Source organism: Larimichthys crocea, chromosome II (genome assembly GCF_000972845.2).
Source record: "Larimichthys crocea isolate SSNF chromosome II, L_crocea_2.0, whole genome shotgun sequence".
NCBI lineage: Eukaryota > Metazoa > Chordata > Actinopteri > Sciaenidae > Larimichthys > Larimichthys crocea.
This window is the reverse complement of record NC_040012.1, coordinates 8,406,469-8,429,182: the sequence shown is the minus strand read 5'-3', so window position 1 is coordinate 8,429,182 and position 22,714 is coordinate 8,406,469. Positions and strand designations below refer to the sequence as shown.

General features: G+C 41.9%; 2 protein-coding genes across 6 annotated transcripts in view; one reads left to right on the top strand and one right to left on the bottom strand.

The window, feature by feature from the left end:
* The first annotated feature begins 1,718 nt into the window (after positions 1-1,718).
* Positions 1,719-14,662, top strand: miga1 (mitoguardin 1). The gene is made up of 16 exons (XM_027291818.1): positions 1,719-1,877; positions 3,163-3,319; positions 5,048-5,213; positions 6,041-6,153; positions 7,153-7,285; positions 7,386-7,522; positions 8,872-8,995; positions 9,085-9,185; positions 10,305-10,414; positions 10,558-10,630; positions 10,868-10,954; positions 11,038-11,136; positions 11,229-11,363; positions 11,467-11,520; positions 11,851-11,967; positions 12,097-14,662. The coding sequence occupies exons 2-16, from the start codon at positions 3,221-3,223 to the stop codon at positions 12,313-12,315; spliced, it is 1,767 nt and encodes a 588-aa protein (XP_027147619.1). The 5' UTR covers positions 1,719-1,877; positions 3,163-3,220; the 3' UTR covers positions 12,316-14,662.
* Positions 14,430-22,714, bottom strand: part of fubp1 (far upstream element (FUSE) binding protein 1) — a 10,427-nt gene continuing 2,142 nt past the window's right edge. For 2 of the 5 annotated variants that reach the window (XM_027291797.1, XM_027291806.1), the window contains exons 3-19: positions 22,351-22,386; positions 22,204-22,240; positions 22,066-22,112; positions 21,904-21,975; positions 21,487-21,544; positions 20,945-21,107; positions 20,750-20,848; positions 20,531-20,650; positions 20,341-20,443; positions 19,843-20,082; positions 19,593-19,753; positions 19,352-19,503; positions 19,189-19,265; positions 18,955-19,080; positions 18,524-18,598; positions 18,013-18,075; positions 14,437-17,565 (exon numbers count right to left, since the gene is read on the bottom strand). In XM_027291797.1, the coding sequence (XP_027147598.1) occupies positions 17,393-17,565; positions 18,013-18,075; positions 18,524-18,598; positions 18,955-19,080; positions 19,189-19,265; positions 19,352-19,503; positions 19,593-19,753; positions 19,843-20,082; positions 20,341-20,443; positions 20,531-20,650; positions 20,750-20,848; positions 20,945-21,107; positions 21,487-21,544; positions 21,904-21,975; positions 22,066-22,112; positions 22,204-22,240; positions 22,351-22,386 (1,802 nt within the window). In that variant the 3' untranslated portion in view covers positions 14,437-17,392. Of the gene's footprint in view, positions 17,566-18,012; positions 18,076-18,523; positions 18,599-18,954; positions 19,081-19,188; positions 19,266-19,351; positions 19,504-19,592; positions 19,754-19,842; positions 20,083-20,340; positions 20,444-20,530; positions 20,651-20,749; positions 20,849-20,944; positions 21,108-21,486; positions 21,545-21,903; positions 21,976-22,065; positions 22,113-22,203; positions 22,241-22,350; positions 22,387-22,714 lie in introns of all 5 variants that reach the window. The other 3 variants (XM_027291811.1, XM_027291815.1, XM_027291801.1) reach the window with 2 other exon arrangements.

The window sequence follows — 22,714 nt, the reverse complement described above, 5'->3', positions numbered from 1 at the left end:
TTTTTTTTTACTTTAAACATTAAAAAATTGAAATCTTAATTTTAATTGTGTATCTCATATATTGACTTATTAACTATTCATATACCTGAAATGTGTATACAGTGTATATAAAACTTATTCTGTTTATCATATTTTTATTTTTCTAGTATATCTTAGATTTGTTTTCTACTTTATTTTTTATTTATGAGTACTTTTCTACCTTGTGTACTGTGAGCTGCTGTAAAAAGTGAATTTCCCTGATGTGGTCTATAAATTAAGTCTATCTTATCTCTTAAAAAAATAACATCTTGACTTTTTGGTATTACATTATCGATCATCAAGTGTACAGATGTGCAAAACAAGTATACTAAAGGTAAAGTGGCCATGATATAAATAATATTGCACGTGGTAGTAATTGGAATGGAAATATAAATACAGATAAAAATAAAATAAATATAAAAGCTATCGTGAGTAGTAGTGGTAATTTAAACAGAAACAGAAACTACAACATGATCATGTGGTGCAGGTGTTGTAGAGTCTGACAACAGTATGGATGAAGGACCTCTGGAACTTCTTCTTACACCGTGGGTGTAGCAGTCTGCTGCTGAAGGAGCTGCTCAGGGACCCCACAGTGTCATGTAGTTGTAAGCAATAAAATACAGGCTCATGTGTGTGGCAAAACATGCACAGCAGGTATGTACTGTACAGCAAGGTGACTGATATGAAACAGTGTAATAGCCTCTGTAAGATGGTTACTTCCTAAATTAAGGATAAGTGTGCTGCAAGTGAAAAGAGAGTCACCTGGTGATGAAAACACACAAGAGCAACATGCAGTGAACCCATCCCAAGCGCCATCTTATGTGCATTTTGGGAAACTTACCTTCAGAATATTAATATCAAAATGTGTTTTATTGGATAAGTAAAAATCATTTTAGGACAATATATGTTTTAGTATTGGGATTGGTGTTTATCCCCTCTTCTGTTCTTGTGTTTAAATATGTATTTTAAACTATTTTGAATTGTTTATTTGTAGGTTGACAAAACGTTGACTTATCATAAGTTTGATGCCTAATTTTTTTTTTTACTTTAAACATTAAAAAATTGAAATCTTAATTTTAATTGTGTATCTCATATATTGACTTATTAACTATTCATATACCTGAAATGTGTATACAGTGTATATAAAACTTATTCTGTTTATCATATTTTTATTTTTCTAGTATATCTTAGATTTGTTTTCTACTTTATTTTTTATTTATGAGTACTTTTCTACCTTGTGTACTGTGAGCTGCTGTAAAAAGTGAATTTCCCTGGTGTGGTCTATAAATTAAGTCTATCTTATCTCTTAAAAAATAACATCTTGACTTTTTGGTATTACATTATTGATCATTTATATATACACCTGTTTTTCCACATACATCTGTAGATAATAGTCTCGTGACCTGTCTATTCTTTACCTTTATTTGTTAAGGATTGTTGTCCTGGCTTTTATATGTATACCTGTTTAAGTAAACCAGTGAGTCAAATGTCTTGTACATTTTATTTCATAGTGGAAATATGTTATTTTACTTTTTAAAAAAATATTTATTTATTTTGAAGATGTAAGTAGATGCTCTTGCTATTCATAAAATAATATATTTGAATGTTAGAAAAGCCTTCATTGCAATACTTGAGAAAAACCGAGTGGGGGCGCGAAAACTCCACAAAGACTGACAAGAGGAGAGCGTGCTTTTATTTTGAAAGTCACGCTGGATTTGGCCGCGTGTTGCAGCTGAAGTCCTTCACGCGGCAGCCGTTGAGGTCAAGCAGAGGACCGGGTGAAGACACCGGGACCGGAGCCTGCGGAGGAAAACACCGAAAAGCACCGGTGATATCTTCCACACCGTCAGTTTGTCACGGTGAGTTAAAAACCAGTCAGCGAACCTGACGAGTTTGTTTTGTCAGACTGTTTAATTCAAGCTAAGAAGTGTAGCTAACGCCGTTAGCCGTTATCAGCCGCTCAGCCAGGCCAACAACAGTTAACAGTTACTTTACATTTATAATATGATGAACACAACACACCGACTCACAGCCCAGCTGCTGCTTTTATCCATGTCACAGTGACACGTTTGATTTATTATTATTATTATTATGTGCTAATGAATGACAGCCCTAACTTTGTGCTGTAAAGTAATAACCAGAGAGCTTCACACAAGGCAAAGTAAAAGCATTAAAACAACATTTAAGGTGGACTGAAGAGGAAAATAACATACATTAATATAGAAGAGAGAGTGGTATACATATATACAGAGTGACTTATAAAATAATATAGTAATATAGTATAGAGGACAGGTAAGAAATGTAGTCATAAGTTTACCTAAATTGAGTAAATGTGCAGCAGGGAAAACATTAGTGTCACAAAAATAACTTGATTTACTGGATTTAATAATAATAATAATACATTTTATTTAAAAGAGCTTTTCTAGATACTCAAAGACAAAAAATATCCAAACATTGAACAACATTAGACTGAGCTAAACATTAAAATCAGTTTTTAAAGTGTGTTTATGTTCGTCATTTGAAGGTTTGTAAGTCTGTACAGTCACGTCTGTGTGTTGGGGGCAGATACAGAGAAGGCTCTGGCACCTCTGGTTAATAAAAAACACTCAGAAAACAGCAAATTATTATTCATATAATCTTCATCCTATATTTGTCACTAATGTATCAGTGTTTTGTTTTGTCTACAAGCTGTCCCTCGAGATGCGATACAATTTATGTGTTTAACTCCAGATTATTCAGAGAGAGGACACACGAGTGTTGTGCAAACTTGACTGGATGTTGCAAGTTGTCCCGTCAGGTGGACAAACAGCGGCTTTGTTCTGTGTGTTTAGACAAAGCAACACTTTGTTTGCATAAAGGTAGAGCCTCCAGTTTTCTTATGTGAAATCTGCTCATACCTTTGCTGGGTGTGCTGGTAATCCTGAAGATCAGTGAATGTCTCATATATTTAACTGCCTGTCAGCTCTTTTATGATAGTTTTCATGGGAAACGTATGTAATCAGCAAGTACTCAACAAGACAGATAGATTAGATGAGCATTGCTACATGCACGTACTGTATGTCAGACAGGATTTATGTAATATCCTCATCATATCCCCTCCTGAGCCGCCAAGGTTAAATCCTTTACATGTCACTCACTCCTCAGCTCCAGCCAGATGGTGATGAAGACATGCGAGTTGCCAAGTCATGGATAGATCATCACAATGACACATGAGACCCTCACAAGCTCCCAGCTGTCTGTCAAGGCCGCTGCCCTGCGGATGGTCGACCTACCGCTGTCCGTGTACAGCTCCCTGGCACAGGTGAGGGTGTGTTTAGACGTGAGTTCTCATTGTTTTTATGTCTGCGTCATGAGAGGCGAGGTACGATTGTGCTCTTAGGTCGTTCCCACACACCTGCTGTGTTCCTGTTTCATTTTATTTAGCCCTATCACTGACCTAAACAAATAATTGTTTCACAAATTAGGAGTGGTGCTTTTCTTACTAGCTATTAATTATATTTTAAGCAAGTATCTGTTAACTTTCTACACAGACAGACACAGTACCAGAACAAAACTCACTGGGACTTTATATACTAGTATTTGTTTAAGTATTCCTTTTAGTATTTTGTTTAATTTTTGGACTATTACAAAAACATCTGCATGATTTACATGCATCATATTTTATTCCACTGAGCCATAACTAAGTGTTTTAGCTGACTTGTGTCAGTTGGCACCGCAATGCAAAACATGAAGCCAAAGTCTCACACAGTATCTAGACGTGTATCGTAGCTGTAACTTTCCAGTTAATTGTGAATAAAAATGATGTAAACACGAGTTTACACACCCTCACAAATCTTTGGCGATTAGTTACAGTTTTTGGTTGTTAGGAGTAGAGAAAGTGTAACTCCTCACCGCTGTGGTCATCTGTTTAATCGCATCCTCATGTGCATGCTGGTTAAACAGGAATTAAAGCTGTTACAGAACTACCCAGTCCTGCAAGTTAGTTTTGAGTCTAATGCTGTTCGTTTAACCAGTTCGGTCTCATGTTGAGTTTCTTTTTTTGTATCTTATGCTTTATTAACGACCGTGTAATCAGAAATGCATCTGCGTGTGGCAGAGCGAGTTCTTCTGAAGGTCAGATCTGATTGAATTTCCATTCACAGTGTTCCCTTTAAGCCGGTTAGGAGAACCTTTGGCTGCTTCTGTTAATATATTTCCTGTTTGAGCAGTTCAGGTAAAGGCTTTATGTGATTGAACGATACTGACCAGCAGCTGAGTTTGTTGCTAATGAGAAGGTGTAAAGGCTTTTATGGGCTAATTAAATGTATGTTCTAAAACAGAGTGCAAACAAATGGAAACCATTGTCCGTTTATGTTTTGCAAGTGTACAAAAAAAACAGCTGATTATAAATACTTTAATGTTTGTTATTTCTTTTCCGTTTGCCTGTCTTGTCCTCCTGGATACTCACCAATATTTTCTCATGTTACAGTGTTTACGAGTCGCGCATGAGGAGCCTGTGTGGCCCGAGTCACGTAGCAGATCTAATATCATTAAGTGTCTGGTAGTCTGACATGTGTAGCAGGATCAGAAGCAGCACGGAAACACTGTAGGCCTGTAGCACCATTTAAAAAAAAGTCAGTATTATGGCTGTCGCCATGGTGTTTATGTAATCTTCAGTTGTAGGGAATGTGCAGCGGCGGTGTCTGCGTGGCTAATCTCCCCCGCCATCCAGTGTTTCTATCTATAGACGGAGGCAGCGATGCACGCTATCTGAAATGGATTCCTTCGAATCGAAATGACAGGCTGCTGGCTGGTTCTCAGTCCAGTATATTTTGAGTTACGCAGCCTCACATTAGCTCTCGTCAGACTGAAAATATATTCTTTTAAGTGTTGTAGGTGTGCTTGAGTCGTTTCCTTCTGTTCTTCTTTGAGAAAAGTTAAATCTGAGGCAATGTTTGACATTTCATCCCTCATCCCAGGAGGCTTCTTCAGCACTGGGCCGGCTGCAGGCAAACACTTTAACCTCTTTCTCCCTCTACCTGTCCACCAGGTGAGTGTCAGCACAGGCACCAAGAAGTTGGTGGCAGCCACCGCCTTCGGTGCCGTCTCGCTCCTCTTCCTTGCGCGCCGCTTCCAGAGGAGGAAGGGCAAGAAGAAGGCTCTCTCACCTCAGTGGGAGCAGGCTGGCTTCGAGTTTTTCCCCTCAGCAGAGAACGGTAAAACACCTCACGACCTCTGATCTCCGTGTAGTCTGATGATGATGTAATCAGACTGACGTGTTAGGCTGCTCCTGCCTTACCTTGAACTGTAAACAGCAGGTTGCAGATAAATACTTTTAAGATTTGCCTTGGATTAGAAATTAACAGAAATGTCGGATTAAACAGAGTCTAGTGAGCAGTTTGCCAACACAATTAAATGTTTAACAAAACTGAGTTAATAGATTGATTTTTTTTTTTGACAGGAGAGTATATTTGCAAAGCCACCTCTGTTTCTGTCTATGTGAACATCAGTTCATCTAACACGTGATAATGGTTCATGATTATCTGATTTGGTAAACTCTTGCTAATGCTAGAATGGTGAGATTACGTGTGAATTAAAGTATTAACATGTACAATACAGCAGGTGCATGCCAATAAATGATGAAAAGACCAAAGTGCTATGTGGCCCGCTGCCTCAATAACATTTTGAGATGCATCAGATGTTAAATTTGCAGCGTTTGTTTGTTGCTTTTTCTCAAACGTTGGTTCCCGTAGACTCTCTGATTTTGAGAAATCTGTGTAGGAGTTTGTTTAAAAAAAAGAGAGAGAGCTGGAAACTATTTTTACAAACCAGCTCTCAGCAGCAGGTGTGCCGACAGTCAATCATTAAAACAAGATGGAAGCAATTCAAACAAAACGGCAACTACAACAAGATTCCCAGGAAAAGTGACTCATACTATGAATTGGCGTGGTTAACGTTTGTGATCCCGCTACACGCTCATGCGTGTGATCGCTGTGTTCTGATCTGTGTCTTAAACATTATCTCTCATCTTTATTCACCCCAGATAACACCAGCCAAAACATCACTCTCTCCCTCAACTCCAAGAATGGCTCTGGTCTGGTTGTCACCACGGGAGACTACAGAAAACTGTCTGGGTCTCTGCTCAGCCTGGCATCGGTAAGACGAAGGCATAGATTTAATGTCAGGGGCGTTATGATGATGGATATTGTTGTGGAAGTCAATGGTGAGGTCAGGAGTTCATAAAGTGTTCAGGAGCCTCTGATGTCTTATGCTGTATTATTTATTGACGCTTGGCCAAGGAGAATTAGAGACACTCTCAAAGTTCATCAGAAGTGCCTGAGTCGGTCTCACATTCTGCCAAACTCATCCTGGTGGATCGACTTTAAACCCCAAGATAACACCACAAATACTACACGCCCAGAATTAGTCAAAGAGAATGTCTTTACCCACGGAGGTGTTATTGCCAGCACATTCTAGTCTGGAGACACAGATGTCTGTTTACGCAGATTGGACCGTCAACGGCAAACTATCTATTATGACTAGGAAGGCAGCAATAGGTCTCCTCGACCCTGGCCACCACAGTGTTGAGATAGACTGGCACCTACTGTTCCCAACCAAAGCCAAACAACTAACGACCTTGTGTAACCTAAGGATAGAAAACTCCATAACAGATATTTTATTTGAAATATTGAAAAACATAAACGTAATGCAGTAGGATAAAGAAGAATAACAGCTATATACTCATAAAAGAGTTGGATCAAGACGTATGCATCAATAATTAAACTGTTGAAATGGTGGAGTCCCCCAAATACACATGAGCCACGCCCTCAAGTCTTCCTTAATACTGCTCCCATCTGGTCGCAGATCCTGGCACACTATGGCAGGAGTTTTGTCCCTTCTGCCATTGCATCTTTTAACAAAACGCCCCGGAAACCGCCACGTGTGGAGAGCTATATGTATGAGATATGGGTGGGTAATGTGCTGTATGAAATGTGGTGTTCAACGTGTATTTATGTGAGGCTTTATACAGGCGGTGGCAACAAATTTCCTTGTAAGGACAATAAAATATCTACCCATTTCACCATAGCTTCTCTAAACTGATGATTAAATGTCAGCAAACTCGATGTGAAGGCCTCGTCTGCTGTGTCCTCGCAGGTCAAAAGCATGAACTCATCCAGCAGCAGCACCTGCGCAAATGAATCCACCTGTTGGGACCGAGCCGGCGAAGCTGATATCTGCAGTGTGGTCGACTTACCTGTCACCACACCCGAAAACCTGTATCTAATGGGTAAAGAAACATTCACACCTCGCTGTGTTTGTTATAAAGTAAATGGACCGCCTGAGAAATGTGTGGAAATAACTTTTTTTTGTTTGTTTGCTGCTTGTAGGTATGGATTTATTTGAGGAGGCTCTAAGGCGGTGGGAGGAAGCGTTGACATTCAGGAGCAGGCAGGGTGACGACGATGCCAGCTGCGCGTCCGTCAAAACTGGAGCTGGAGACGCCATCGCTGAACAGAGCATGGAGGTGAACACACACAGACACGCTTAAAGAAAGTGGGTGTGATGCCTGCTTTAGTCAGGAGAGAAATGAAGTGAGGTAGCCAGACAGTGCTTCTATGTTTGGACACTTATCTTCTCTTATAAAATGCCTCCTGGCAAGTTTAACTTGTAAATAAATAAATAAAATGTTTGGACAGCGTGTACCTCAGCCTGGGACCAAAGAGTTTGTGTATCGATTCAAGCCCTGCCAGCATTTTCTGTTTCTCCTCTATACCAGAGGAAGTTACAGAGGAATAGACTGCCCACAAACACTGCACTGCAGGTCACATACAGCACTGAATAACCAGCACAACCCACTGTTGTACTGTTACATTACTGAAATATTACTGTACTACAAGTAAAACTACTGGTGTTAAAGATCTGTGAATAAAATTACAAAAACTACTTAGAGTATTAGTTATTTTTTAAAGGCTGATGCATCAACTAAAGCAGAGTCCATCGAAAATTAATATTTTTCTGATAAATGATAAAAGATCTGAGTGGATCATTTTCCAAACAATAAAGCAGGATTGTGTCAAATGTTTTTAACCCTACTCCCAGAGTACTCCAAACTGTCACACTGTCTAGTCCATCTCTTCAGTCCCTGAAGTATTTCAGACTACTGCGCCAAACCTCTGCCTGCTGCAGCAGAGGTCTTTTATTCTCATGGCTCATTGAGCGGCCACTTGTGGCTGGCTCCAGTAAATGAGTCAGTCTCCATAAGCCCCCATGTTAAAATGACCAACTTCACAGCAGAAATAAACATGTTCTGTACTGTGCTGAGGGTGAATTTTTATAGAACTAAAATGATATTAAGGCTTAAAGTTATGTATAATTAACAGAGTGGCTGCTTTGATTGACAGTTGGGTGCCGTTACAGATGGTTTGTTTGAGCACTCAGGCTTCAGGTCCGTTGATTAGATTAGCTGGGAGTGCTTCCAGCTCCGGTGTCAAATGAACAGATAAAATGTTTGGATATAATTTTAAATGGTAGCAAATTATGATAAGAGACTACATAGCATACTTTAAAGTAGAATTACAGACTTGAGTACTCAAAAGTACCCGATCCACACCCGCCCACCAGTGTCACAGAGTCTGGATTGTATAACAGCCAACTCAGTGACTCTCTAACCTGGTTGGAAGGGTTTTATATCAGTGCAGGTCAAATGATCACGCTCTGGCACCCAAACATGCGTCCAGTCCGCTGCTCGGCCTTGTGTAATCCCCCTTTTAGAAAGCTGATTGATGATCCAGTCCTTCAGCTGGCACTTTACAAACTCCAAAGGTCATTTCACTTGAATTATTGAGGTCCGAATGTTTTTTTTTTGTGTTCCAGGACGTGATCAGCGCAGAGTTCATCCACAGGCTGAAGTCTCTGCTGCAAAGAGCTTACAGCCTCCAGGAGGAGTTTGAGGGAGTGTTGTGCATGTCAGATCCCTCGTCCCACAGCAACAGCCAGGGTGAGTCACTCATTAAACACATCATGTAACGTGTGTGCACCAGTATAACACGGCATTATTTACCACGTTGGAATTATTCCCCGTCACAGATAAAATGGCTGAGCTTTTGGCCAGAGAGGAGCTGGACGACGGCTGTTTGAGGGACAGCATCAGCATCGCCTCCACCGACTCCTTTGTGTCTGCTGCTGAGGTGAGAGAGGCAGCAACACAGGCCCATGTACACTCTCCCAAGATACAGAACAAACGTTTGTCAGACGTGATTTTTCCACCAAAGAACGTCCTCTCCACTTTTAAAGCCGTCTGAAGCAGCAAATCTACAACCAGGTCACAGCAGGAGTTTGATTCAAATAGCTTTGATCTGCCTGTGAGTTCACCGCCCGGTGTTTACCAGTACTCTGCTTATCTGCTTTACTCATTAAGTCAGTGCTGCTGGTGCACTTGACCCACAAAGAACACAAATAAATATAATAAACTGGTTGTTGAAGTTTAGTTCTTTGAAATATTCAGATAAAAGCATTTACTCCCCGCCCACCACCTTCTGAAAGCTAAAGCTGCTGCAAGATTGAGCATCACTTGATGTTAATAGCTGTTAGACTATTTAGATTTCTTGGGTCTACAACTACAGTTAAACAACTTTATTTTTGAATTCATAAAAGCTTTTTAAATGGAGACAGACTAGGACCCAAAACTAGGTCACTCATTCTGAGTCAGTCACTATAAATAGACCTTCCACATTCTTCAGTATACGACATACAGTTGCCGTTGCTCTGCAGCGGGTGTCACTATAGCTTTCACACACCACAACAAACAGCATGGAGCGGCTCTTATATCTCATACGGTTTATACAGTTTAATAAATATTGATCGCCAATGTTCAGCATCAGACACTGATTTAGAAAAGAGATTAACTTCACAAGTTTCTGTCGTCTTAAACATTATGTCAGGTACGTCACGTGTTAAGCCGCGTTCACACAGGATCTGAAGCTACATGAAATAAACAAAGCCAGAACACAACATGTAGAGTATCATAGCTTGGTCCGTGAATCCACCTGGATAGTCTCAGGTTCGGAGACCTTTCAGGCCGACTGTGGAGGTTTGATTGGTGCTGCAGCAAGATGTTGGGCTGCGTTTTTTTTTGGCAGACACCCCAGAACAGATAACCCCAACTCAAATAAATGGAAAAACCTGAATTTTTACAAACACTCACAGGAAAGTTTTGCCAAGTAGAACTTTTCTTTATGAACTGAACATGCTTGTTCGAACTGGTTCCAGTATCGTGTGCATCATCATTCTACTTGTCTCTGTTTCAGCTGTCAGAGCACAGAGAGCTGAGGAGCGTCTTGGCTCTGGGTCATCACCCGTTCTACGAGGAGGCGCTGCAGATGGCCGAGGACGGCAAGATCTCATGCAGGGTGCTGCGGTAATTACACTAATTAGTAATAACACATGAAATACAGAGATCTCACATTACTCAAGCTGTGTGGAGTTCCTTCACGACTTCCAAACACATTTCATGTAATTTTCATAGCCTGACAACATTTTAATCTTGATCTTCATCGTCAGGACTGAGATGCTGGAGTGTTTTGGGGACGTAGATTTTCTGGCCAAGTTACACTGTGTGCGGCAGGCATGTCAGGTACAGTATAACCTTTATGGATTAAAATACATCAGAAAACATGATGCATTGTTTATACGCAGCTGATACTCAGGTGGAAATGCAGGAATAAGATCTTAAGTTCAGTAGATTTTGTTACCCTACTGAAGAAAATACACGTTAATGTCACAGATGATTGCACCAGGACCACAGTGGGAACCACTGAACTCGTTATTGTTCCTGTATTTTGAAAGTAAAGTCGATATTTTTCTTCTCCAGCTCATTTTGTGCGAGAGAACGACCAGGATGTTTCTGGCCGACACAGGAAAGAAGATCCTGTCTTCCATTATTGTCAAAGCACAGAAGGTAAGACTGAAGCCACAACTACTGAATAATAAGCTTCAATGAGTGCTTCCCTTCTCAACATTTATTTATTTATTTTTTTATAGAGCCCAAAGAGATTCGAGGAAGAGTTTGAGGAGATGATTACCTTCCTGGAGCACACCGAGCACTGGGAAAACACAGAGGTGGAGCTGGCAACACGAGGGGTAAAGACAATAAAACATCTTTATTCTTTGTCTGTTTTTTCCTGTCTCTTCTTCTTTTTTTAAAAAACACAACTTGTACTCGTCCTCCCCAGGTGAAGCACTTGAACTTCTATGACATTGTGCTGGATTTCATCCTGATGGACTCATTCGAGGACCTGGAGAATCCACCGATCTCCATCCAGAACGTGATCAACAACCGCTGGCTCAACAGCTCCTTCAAGGAGACGGTGAGGAAACACTTTGATGTACTTTGTAGCTGTGATGATTCTTAGTTTTTAAGTTTGACTATTTTGGTTTTTCATCGACGATTAATCTGGATTTATTTCACAGGCGGTGGCGTCTAGCTGTTGGTCAGTGATGAAGCAGAAGAGACAACACATGAAGGTACAACTGCTTCAAAATGTTTCTGATCAACTGTAACAGGATGAAATCGGATAACTGCCATGGCATTGTCCTTATTTTGTTGTCTGACAACCTAAAACTCGCCCCAAAATATTTTGTATGGCCACCTTTTGAAGTCATTACAGCTCTAAGTCTCTTGGTATGTTTCTATAAGCTTGGTACATCTAGCCACTGGCATTTTTCTTTAAGGCAAAAGTGCTTCAGCTCCTTCGAATTGGAGCTGAAGTTCACTAAGTGGTAGATACATACCAGGAGACTTAGAGCTGTAACTGCTTTTGCATTTCCGTCTGTAACCTCTGCTGTGTCTTTCAGGTGTCTGACGGCTTCATTGCCCACTTCTACTCTGTGTGTGAACAGATCAGCCCTGTTCTGGCCTGGGGCTTCCTCGGGCCCAAGAGCTCCCTGCAAGACTTCTGCTGCTTCTTCAAGGTCAGTCTCGACACCATAACTGCCTGAATCCTCCTCTAAATAGTCTTTACTTCTGTTGGTGTGGAGTGTTTCTATTTTCTGCTACTGTCTGAGTGAAGTACCGGTCTTAAAACTGTTCTTTCTCCCCAGGATCAGGTGCTGCACTTCCTAAAGGACATCTTTGACCTGGACAAAGTGCGCTACTCAACTGTGGAGAGTCTAGCCGAGGACATGCTCCACCTGCTGCACCGCCGCTCTGAACTGTTGCTGGCCTACCTGGGAGCGGACTCCCTGCGGCACGTCAACAGCTGCAATCCTCCAGCGGTGCAGCTCGTACCGAGCGCCCTGCTGGAGGCGCAAGTGCAGTGAGACGCGAGTGGAAAAACCTTTTTATTTTAGGGGTGAGTTCAGGCGCCGTCGGACCAAAGAAAACTCTGTAGGTAGGTCTGAAATGACTTCACTTTCACCCATCGCGTGGGGGGCAAAACTGGTTAAACGAAAACGCTCACTCGAGAATATTAAACACCATCTCCCATCATGCCTCGTGCTCTCATCGCTGTGTATCCGAGGATCTATCGACTGTACCAGCTGTCTTGCCTTCACACTTCATCGTCCCCTCTCCACTGTGCCATGACGCTGCACGTTAGTTTGGAAACGTCATAGCAATAATGTTTGTAATTTGAACTTAGTCGATATTCCACTGTGTAAATGAATGCATATTTATTGCTGTTAAGAAGATACTGTATTTTAAGGCATTTATTTTACTACACAGCTGACTGATGCAGGGTTCAAACCGTGTTGTGCAATAGAGATTAGATGCATTTCCACTTTCCTGTTGAACATCAGCAATGCAAAACTATGCCTATGAAACTACTATCTATGTGTTTCTGTTACGAGCATGTTGCCCAGAGAAATACGCAATATTTAAATAAAGCCCAGCACATGCAGCCTAGAGGCAGCCTCTTAATCCCGGCATCGGCCGCAGGAAATAAAAGATTACACGTCGCTATCGAGTAATCCTGCGGCCGTTAACTCGTGCCAGTCATGACGGGCGAACGCGCAGGAAGCCTTACTCTGAACACATACTCAAGCCTTGTTGCTCCTCGCTGGATGTCAGTCTGAAAAATACTGTAACATGCATTAGTCTGCTCTGCTGATCGGCCACTGCCGTGTACAGAACATGCACAACATTAAAGCTTAGCTCAGTGGAGACACTGCAGGGGTTAATCCAAACATACTGTAACGTGTTTTAGGAATGACTGATAAGTCTGTTAACTCGTAAAGGACATGCACATGTATACTTTGAAATCTTTAATTTCAGTGTAAGTGATGGAACTAAATCCTCAGTCCTCTTTGTTAAGGTCCATGACTGTCTGAGTTGCAAGAAATGTCAAAACTGAGGATCCAGGTTCATAAATGTGGATATTGTGCTTTAACACAGCTTAAAAAAGGTCCAGTGTGTAGAATTTAGTTTCATGTAGTGGTGTAATCACCCTCAACTTCTTAGTGTAAGAGAGAAACACTTGAAAAGCTCTGATGGAGTCAGTGTTTAGTTTGTCTGTCCTGGGTTACTGTAGAAACACGGTGAAAGAGGCCCAAAGCTGACACACTGCACTTTTTTTAAGGCTGTAAACTGAGCAGGTCTGACAAAACAAGACCGTTTAAACACGTCACAGTGGCTTCTAGTTAATTTATTAGCCGAACTGCAACTTCAACCTCATTAAATGTTTGTTAAATGGACTGGGGACGTCTTAAAGGTTTTGTTCTGTCACGTACGCTGGAGTCACGTTAGGATCTTTTCAGGGCAGAAGTGATTTAAATGTACACATCCATGGGTGTATTGTTTTAAGACATTTTTGGATTCTGACACATGGTGTATGTTTCCCATCTGTGAGTTCACCTTGTGTAAATCAAAATAAAGACTTGAAATGTGTTCGACAGCCTTGTTTTGTTTTTAGTCAAACTCCAGTGAATTAGTCCAGTTTATTTGTTACAACTTTATTAATGAACATGGCAACATTTCAAAAGTCAGAACAGTTGATTCAAAAAACAAACAATAAATTTGATAATGTACACAGCACATGAAACCTTTTTATTTAATTTTTTTACCTCTAAGGCATGCTCTCCTTGTTTTGTCTTCTACACCCCCACGAACTCTGTGTTGAAACACTGAGCATCTCACATGTACAGAGTGAACAGCCTCAAAACAAACAATGCGGGACAATTTAAAACTACAGAGAAATGTTTTAAAAACTGATAACCCCAAAAATGTACTGCCAATTAAAGTGCACATGTAATTGAAATTAAGTTAGCTCCTGTCCTCATCCAACTTTCTAAAGCACATTCCTACAGACACTACAGATTATTGATGAAACCAGACAACTCTAAATACACTATGGCATCATGGTTATTAAAAAAGACAGTATCTGACCAACACTTCAAATCACAGAATTTCAATTTCATTGCGTTGCTGTTTTTTTTTGTTTTTTACCTTATCACTGGAGCTCTTGAACGGTCTACGTTCATCAGTGGGATTGACTCAAAGGATTCCTCCTTTTGGGGACAAACTACGACACGGCCTGATTCTATGACCTAAGCTTGCAGCGTCCTCCAACACTGTGAGCGAGAAGTGAAGGCAGCAGCGTTTCAATAGGAGATTTGCACTGCACTTGAGGGCAGATTCACACCACGACAGAGAAATATAAAAAAATAAAAATCATGTATTTCACCGTTTCTTGACCTAGCGATTTCAGCACATTGCTAACTTCTGACAACATGGCATGCAGTTTAAATGTACCAGTGTCAAAGTCTAAAAAAAATAAAGCATCGATACACAGTCACTGTCAGACTTACCGGGATGCAAGAAAGGAATAAGGCTATTATCAAATATTTAAAAAAGCACATACGACAATGACAACATTTCCTCAGTGAGCCTATGCAACAACTTTGTTCTGGGTAAAGTCAAAACTTCTTCATGTGACAAGTCATACAGCTCATAAATCATGCAGTTCATTCATCAAAGATCTTTTTAAAAAGACTCAGAGATCCTGGACATTTTCTTTTACGACTAGGCATGAATGCATTGAGGCATGTTAAAGACACAGGTAAGCATTTGTTTTGCATGTGAATATATATATTGGTCATGTCACTGGACAAAAACACTTGGGTTTCCTTAGGTTTCGCTTACCTGTGTTATTGCAGCAGAACCTAAGGTGCAAGGTCTGGGACGACACTGCAAAGATCAGATATAATTGCACTGTTTGCCATCAGTGAACAGTCAAAAAAAGATCGTTTCGTTCTTTTCTTAAAGTTAACAGCCTTTCAACAACAGTGCTCATTCAGAAAAAATGTCAGAAATCAACACTGGACTAAGTCAGAAGCACTTCCACTACTAGCATTCCACATGCTCATATAGGACATTAAAGTAATGACAGCAGAAACCTAAGCATGCTATGCTGGATTTATGCAGTAGGAGTTTGTTTTCTAAGCAAGTTTGTTGCAATTAAATGGCATTTTTCTTTTTTTTTTTTTTTCAAAGAACATAACAGTCTCAACTAGGCAATGGCACTTAGCAGGTCAGGAATTCAGAACGCAAAAAACCACATGGACATCCTTAAACAGTTCCTACCGACAGTGTGACAGAGTGCTGACATTCAAACCCTCAGTTCAGAAAATCCAACTACCTACACAAACAAGCTACGTAAGAGAGAATCAACATACTGTGAAGAGTCAAAAAATAAAAAAGGGGAAATGCGTCTCAGAAACATGTCTAAAGTACTATTCCTCTCCTCAGAACATTTCATACTTACCCAGAGACATGGGGAAAATGGCAATGTTTGACAAAAATACTACATCCAATGCAGTTTATAAAGCATCAAAAATATAAGAGGCGGGTAATCTCTCAAAAGTCAGTCACAGTTGTTGTTTTTTTTGTACTTACAGTATTAGGAGGGCTCAACTGATGGATGAAGACTGCTTAGCCACCCCCGGCCCTACAACATCTATGTTCTTATAATTGGATAAACAACTAACAGAATGGGCACAGCAATCGTTTGCAATGTTTTTATATTAAAAAAACATTTAAAAAAACAATTATACATGTGAGTTAGTTCGCAATGTCAAAAAAATACGGGCAAGACAAAACGTTTCAATGCATTTTTCGATACAGTGGCAAATTTACCTGACTGTCCTGGAAAAAGAACAGCACAAAAAATATAATATATATAGATATATAATAATAACACTAAAAATATGCAACATTTTTCTTGCAACCACGTTTTCTGGGGGGAACAGGTTATGAGAAATACTTGCTTACCGCTTTTCTAAACTTGCCTGTGGAGGAAGTGTCTATCAGGGATAAATACAGTGCATACTACCTCAACAATGTCAGCAGAAACTTTTTTAAAAAAGCCGCCACAGCAACGCAGTTAATGCATGAGAGTACATGGATAACCTGTCGACTTATGACAAACATCCGTCTACGGCTAAAGTCAGAGCAATGTCATGAAACAAGAGTGTGTGGTAATAAAAAATAAAAGTCCATCAACAAGGATGTTTGTTGGTCTGAACCACTCAGGATCAATGCACGCACATAATGTATCTACGAGCCTTATAGACAGTTGGAGAGAGACAGGACAGCAAAACTTTGAGTCAACCTTTTTGGACAATTAAACCCCCCCAACACACGGCCTGCTATTTTTTTTTTTTTCTATAAACTGTTCTTTTTTTTACCCCCATAAAAAACAACAAACAAAAATACAGAAATCCATCAAACCCCTTTTGGTTTTAAAACCAAACCCCAACTTACCAACACAGGAGGTTTCAGTTTGTTTTATTGCAAAAACACAACAGGCAAATAGCATTCTTTTTAAAACTGAGATGATTTACATGGTAATGTCTACAGTTTAATAAACATGAGTTCTAACCACATTTAATGTAGATACAGGGGGCTGGAATGACCATATGTATAATTACCTCACTAAAAACAAAAAAAAGCATTTACAAGAAAAAAGAAAAACACAAAGAAAAAAAAAGAAAAAAAGAAAGAGGACGTGTTCTCCGGGTAATCTGCCATCTATGTGAAACACTTTCAAACCAAGGAAATTTAAGATCTTCATCAAGGCGTCTGCATCCAAACATTTAACAAAGGATTTTGTTTCGACAATGTAGCATTTACTTTATGTCCACTTCACATTACTGGCCCTGTGCAAAAAAATACATAGAAGATACATTGCATGTTAACAGCGGAAACAGTAGACTCAGCTTCCCAAAATAAAAAATAAAAGTTATAAGCCTGTTTGTAGGGAGGAAATGGTTTTTGGTTAAAAGTTTGTGAAGCTGCTTGCGGTCACTGGAACCCTGTAAAAACCTGAGGAGGCAAGCGGGGGTTACGGCACAAAAAAAAAGATTTGAGTATTCAGTGCTAATGTTGGAGGGCAGATTCTTATCAGGGGTGTACCTGAGGGGCTTGTGGCGCTGCGCCCATCGTCTGAGGGTTGGCTGTGCCGTAGTAAGCGGCCTGCTGACGGTAGTACTCCGCCCAGGCGGCGCTGTAGTCTGGCTGGCCTCCAGGCTGAGTGGCTGGAGCTGCTGTCGCGGTGGCCTGAGGGGCCGCTTGACCTTAAACGAGAGAGAGATTGTCGAGGTTATTCGAGTTGTTTACTGCAGTGTGGATAATTAACCAGCAAGTTCAAAGCAGTCTCTTTTTCTGTGTAAAACCTTGAAGTAGCTTTACATTTACATTTGAGCTGTTTATTTATATTTATTTGTAGGAAGGTGAACGAACCCAGCACCACTTTCTCTGGATGGCAAGTCAGAGACCTTCTGCCTTTCTGTTGGGCGGCTGTGAGAGCAGCCACTCTACTACAGGAGGGCTGCTAGAGGAGCACAGCCGCCCTCGACATTCAGAAACATTACACAACTGCAGAGAGCTGACTCACTAACACTGTATCATCTGTCTTATGAGGCAGCACTGTTGTGGTGTATTAAAAGCCGCCGTGGACATCAGAATGAATCAAACGTTCAAAGCGTGGTCTTGGCGTGAAGTCTTCTTTCAGGAGTACCAACCTTGTTTCTTGTAATACTCCTCCCAGGCTTTCGTGTAGTCCTGAGGTTGCTGATTCTGTTGACCTGCAAGAAGAAGACGACGGAGGAAAATGTGTCAAAGCATCCCGAGTGAAATCACAAAACAAATTCACAACATTGATCCTGTGTTGCATCGTTCTAACTTTACATACATTCAAGTAAGCAGCGACACATTTCAAGGCACGTGGCAAAAAGCTCTGCCATCAGTGTTGATGAAAACCCTACGGTAGTCTACACAATAAGCTACTCTAAGCTCATGAAAGGTGGTTTCTGTGTCGACAGCTCAGTCCTGCAGATAGTCAAAAGTGTTGCAGTCTAAACAGCACAGGCGTCAAAATGTCAAACCAAGTGGAGGCACACTTGAAAACGCCCCACAGCAGGCCAGCAGTACTGACAAATACCCAGACCTGGAAAAAGAAGCCGATTGAAATGCCCAGTGGCTGTTTAGACTGTCTTGTGTTAATAGGTGTACACTGAAGCTACGTTCGTATACCCATTTTCTTGTAATATTCCTCCCAGGCCTTGGAGTAATCTGCCTGTCCACTCTGACCTGCAGCCTGTGGGTCACCTGTTAAAAAAACACGGTACTTGTAATTAGTGAAGCATTCTCAGCAGTTTGTCCTGCCTACCCACCTGCCTGGGTCGAGCTGTCAGCCTAGGGATGGTGGAAGAAAACTACCCTGTCCCTGGGGTTATATAAAAAAAAGAAAGAAAGGTGCTCTGCAAAAGCAAAGTCGTTTAAAAAAAAAAAAGGTGAAACCAAACCAACTCGTCTCCTGTTGGCGACATCAGGAAGACGTGAGCATGGGACACTACCAAAGTAAAGCTACGTAACTACTCTGCTCTACGCTCGTCTAAGCTGTTTCTGCCTCTTCTTCTAGAAGCACAGACGCTCTTTGCTAAAGTGAGAAACGCCGTAGTTACCTTGTCCGTTGGTTTGAGTCGTGCCGGGAGCGCCGCTTGTCGGGGTCATGGGCGCCTGTGGCTGCTGGCTGTACTGAGCGTAGTAGGCTGCCCACGCTGCTGCGTTGGCATCGGCTGCTGCTTTATCTGGACACAAAGAGGTTTTGTTACCAAACAAAGGCCAACATAGAGGCTATAAACATGTCTTTATATAATATGTGGGTTGCTGACTTCTAACTGACAGCAGGTACTCACTTGGATCAGGTTGCCCCTGTTGCCAGTGTGGGTAGCCGTTGCCCCATCCCTGAGGCTGGTAAGGCGCAGGTGGACCGCTGGGGAAAGACAAGAACTATCAGCTTGTTTTGCTTTTTAAATCACAGAGTTTAAATGTGTGGTCAGAGCACTGTTCTGTACTTACTGCGGTCCTGGAGGTCCCTGGTTGTATGGTCCAGGATTGTATGGACCCATGGGAGCCCCAGGAGGTCCTGGTGGTCCAGGAGGACCATGTGGGCCTGGACCTCCGTGTGGACCAGGGGGGCCGTGTGGGCCGCCCATTGGAGTGACTGGTCCCTGAAAACACAACATGTGGCCCGGTCAGTACACAAGCTTCTAAAAAGACAGACATCTCTGTACGACCTCGAACAGACTGAGTGTCTTACCCCGATCTTCTCCTCCACCAGCTGCCTGGCGTAGTCGATCTGTTGAGGGGAGCCGCGAACCGTGAACATCTTGATGTTGGGGTCCGCGTTGGGTGGAGGATTCCTCTGCAGCTCGATCCTGGCTCCAGACTGCTGGCTGATGCCCTTGATCGTCTCACCACCTGAAGAGTTCAGAACAAAACAAAATGTAGTGAAACCAAACATACGCAGATTTAAGCCTGTAATGGCTTCTCTGCAGCTCTGTCCTTGCCTTTCCCAATGATGAGGCCGGTCTTCATGGTTGGCACGGTGAAGGTGAACTCCTGCAGGCCACCAGGGGGGCCCATGTTCCAGTTCCCCTGCCCGCGACCACGGCCTCTGCCACCACCGTGTCCTGGAGGCCCACCGGCCTGGACGCTCCTCAGCAGATCGGATATGATCTCTGCTGCGTGCTGAGCCTGGTCGGGCGGGCCCATGATCTGTGCTATCCTGTCTGGTGTGCTGCCGTCATCTGGAAGGAGAACATGTGGCGTTTAGAGACTACATAAACATTCTGGGACTGAACTTATAAGTACCATTGTTATTGTTGCTCCAAAGTCTTTGTACGTGTTCAGGTCTCAGATAATTAGGTTTAGGGTTTTCCATCAGCTTCTCAGCGTGGTGCATGTGTTTCATCATGGACCGTACACATTTTTAACTGTGTCCAAATGACTTTGTTCTGGGTCGTGGTTGCTCCTCGTTACATGAACAAGCAGCCTTAAAGACTCACCTGGTTTAAACTGGATCCTGACTCCTGTGTCGTTCTGGATTTTCTTGATCATCTCTCCGTTTCTGCCAATCACAATTCCTACTGCAAACCGGGGGACGGGAACCTAAATGATGGAAGATAAAAAAGTTCATCATCAGATACGTGCAGATGAGTCCTGATAAGATGAAAACGACTTATTACGAATACTTACATCCAGACTGTCGCCGCCTCCTCCTCCTCCTCCGCCTCCCCCGACTCGTGAGCCATACTCGCCCCTCTGCTCCCTGAAGCCCTGATCTCTGATCAGCTCCATAACCATCTCTTTGGCTTGCTGAGGAGAAAAGAAAGCACATCTAATTACAGCACTACTCCACGGGTCTCCATGGAGATAAATGAGGTATGTAAGCAGAACTAGTTGCTGAGGACCCACCTGAACTTTAAAGGGCTCTCCTGAAATGCGGAGTGGCTTGTCTGCGCCTGTGTTTTGGGGCCCGTCTTGGATCATGACCATCTTTACTCCGGCTCTTTCCTGCAGGTTAAGAGAACCAGGAACATGCCATCAGTGTGTGCCCCCCTCTGTAAGCACTAGGTCGCCCTGCTGCTCAAAGAGTGATCACACACTAACCTGAAGGCTTTTGATGGTTTCACCTCCCTTCCCAATGACAAGTCCGGCTTTAGAGGCAGGGACCATAATCTCCTGGACAGTCATCCCCGGGCCGTCGTTGTGGTTAAACGCTGGAGCTGGACGCCCCTTCTCTACAATCTCTGTTAGTAGCCTCTTTGCAGTCCTGTCGGGAGGAAAAAATGTACGTTAGAACAACCCAAAGCCCAAACTCAGCTCACGACAAACGTCTGATGAAGATGTGTCAATATGTGCTTTTGCTCACTTACAAAAAGGCATCAATCTGTCATAGGGATGTGGTGATTAATACATTTCACCATTAACTGTGGGCTAAAGCGTTCAGCTAATCTGAATGCTGCTTACAAAATAAACACATTTCCCCTCAGACTACAAATGTATCATCAAAATCTAAATTCGCTGCATTCCTAGCCTCAAACCTCCCCAAGTGTGACTTGATGAAACATCTGACAGCTGTTTTGTTTCTACACATGCTCCTAAACTGAGATTTTCACTGCAGAGGGACAAACAAAATAACAGAAACTTACTGGATGGACTCTGGAGGTCCTGTTAATGTCACTGACCTATCTGGCATTCCTCCACTGTCTAAAACACAGAGAGAAGAGCAGTTAATGCAAAACCATACAATTATCATCAAAACACAGGTGTGCTGCCATCATCTGGAAGGAGAATGTGGCGTTTAGAGACTACGGAAACGTTGTTATTGGCTCTAAACCAGCATGTTGCTCCAAAGTCTTTGTACGTGTTCAGGTCTCAGATATATTAGGGTTAGTGTTACTCATCAGCTTCTCAGCGTGGTGCACGGTTTTTCATCACGGACCATACACGTTTTTAACTGCGTCCAAATGACTTTGTTCTGGTTGCTTCTCGTTTCATGAACAAGCCGCCTTAATGACTCACCTGGTTTAAAAACACACACACACTACATCAACAACAGATCTTACCAGGTGCAATCTGTATTTTACATCCAGATTCCTGCTGCAGACGCGATATTTGTTCGCCGCCTCTTCCGATAACTAGAAGGGAGAAAAACGAGACGATTGTTACGTCCAAATGTTCGATAACGACACCAAACTGAGACTTTTAGTGTTTGAATGAAAACTTACTGAATCCAACCATCCCATCTGGCACCTTGAATTCCTCTGATATTGACCTGAAAATACAAAAGCACATCATAATGAGCTTTGTAATAAAAAGACCCAAACATGAATGACTAAATGTTCTAATCTAACTTAAGCATTTACCTCGGGGGGCCACCCATTCCTCCCATCCCTGAAAAGGCTGGAAGAAAACACAGAATGATACATTAGAGGGGGGTGATGTTTGTGATGGTCTCAACTACACTACAGGTTGGTAAGCGTTAAAAAAACAACAGCCACATATTCACTCACCATCATTTGTAGCCACTTTCTTTGTCTCCGGTTGGTCTGTGACAACAGACATAATAACCAGCATAAGTATCTCTCATTATACCGACTAAAAAAAACATTACTAACGGCTACACACAACATTACCTGAAATGTGTGACTGCTGCCACACACACAGCTGAAATATTGTCAGATACACTTTTAAAAAAATAAAGTTAAAGAGTCTCTGACTGTAGCCATGTGGTGGCATGCATGGTTTTTAAGTTATAACTGCCCAATAGATGTGTTTGTGCACCTTCTGGAGGCTCAAGTTTGTGTTGATGTGTAACTGGACTGCATTTCACATCTGTGTGTGTCCACTCTACTCAAAATAAGTAGCCCCCCGCAG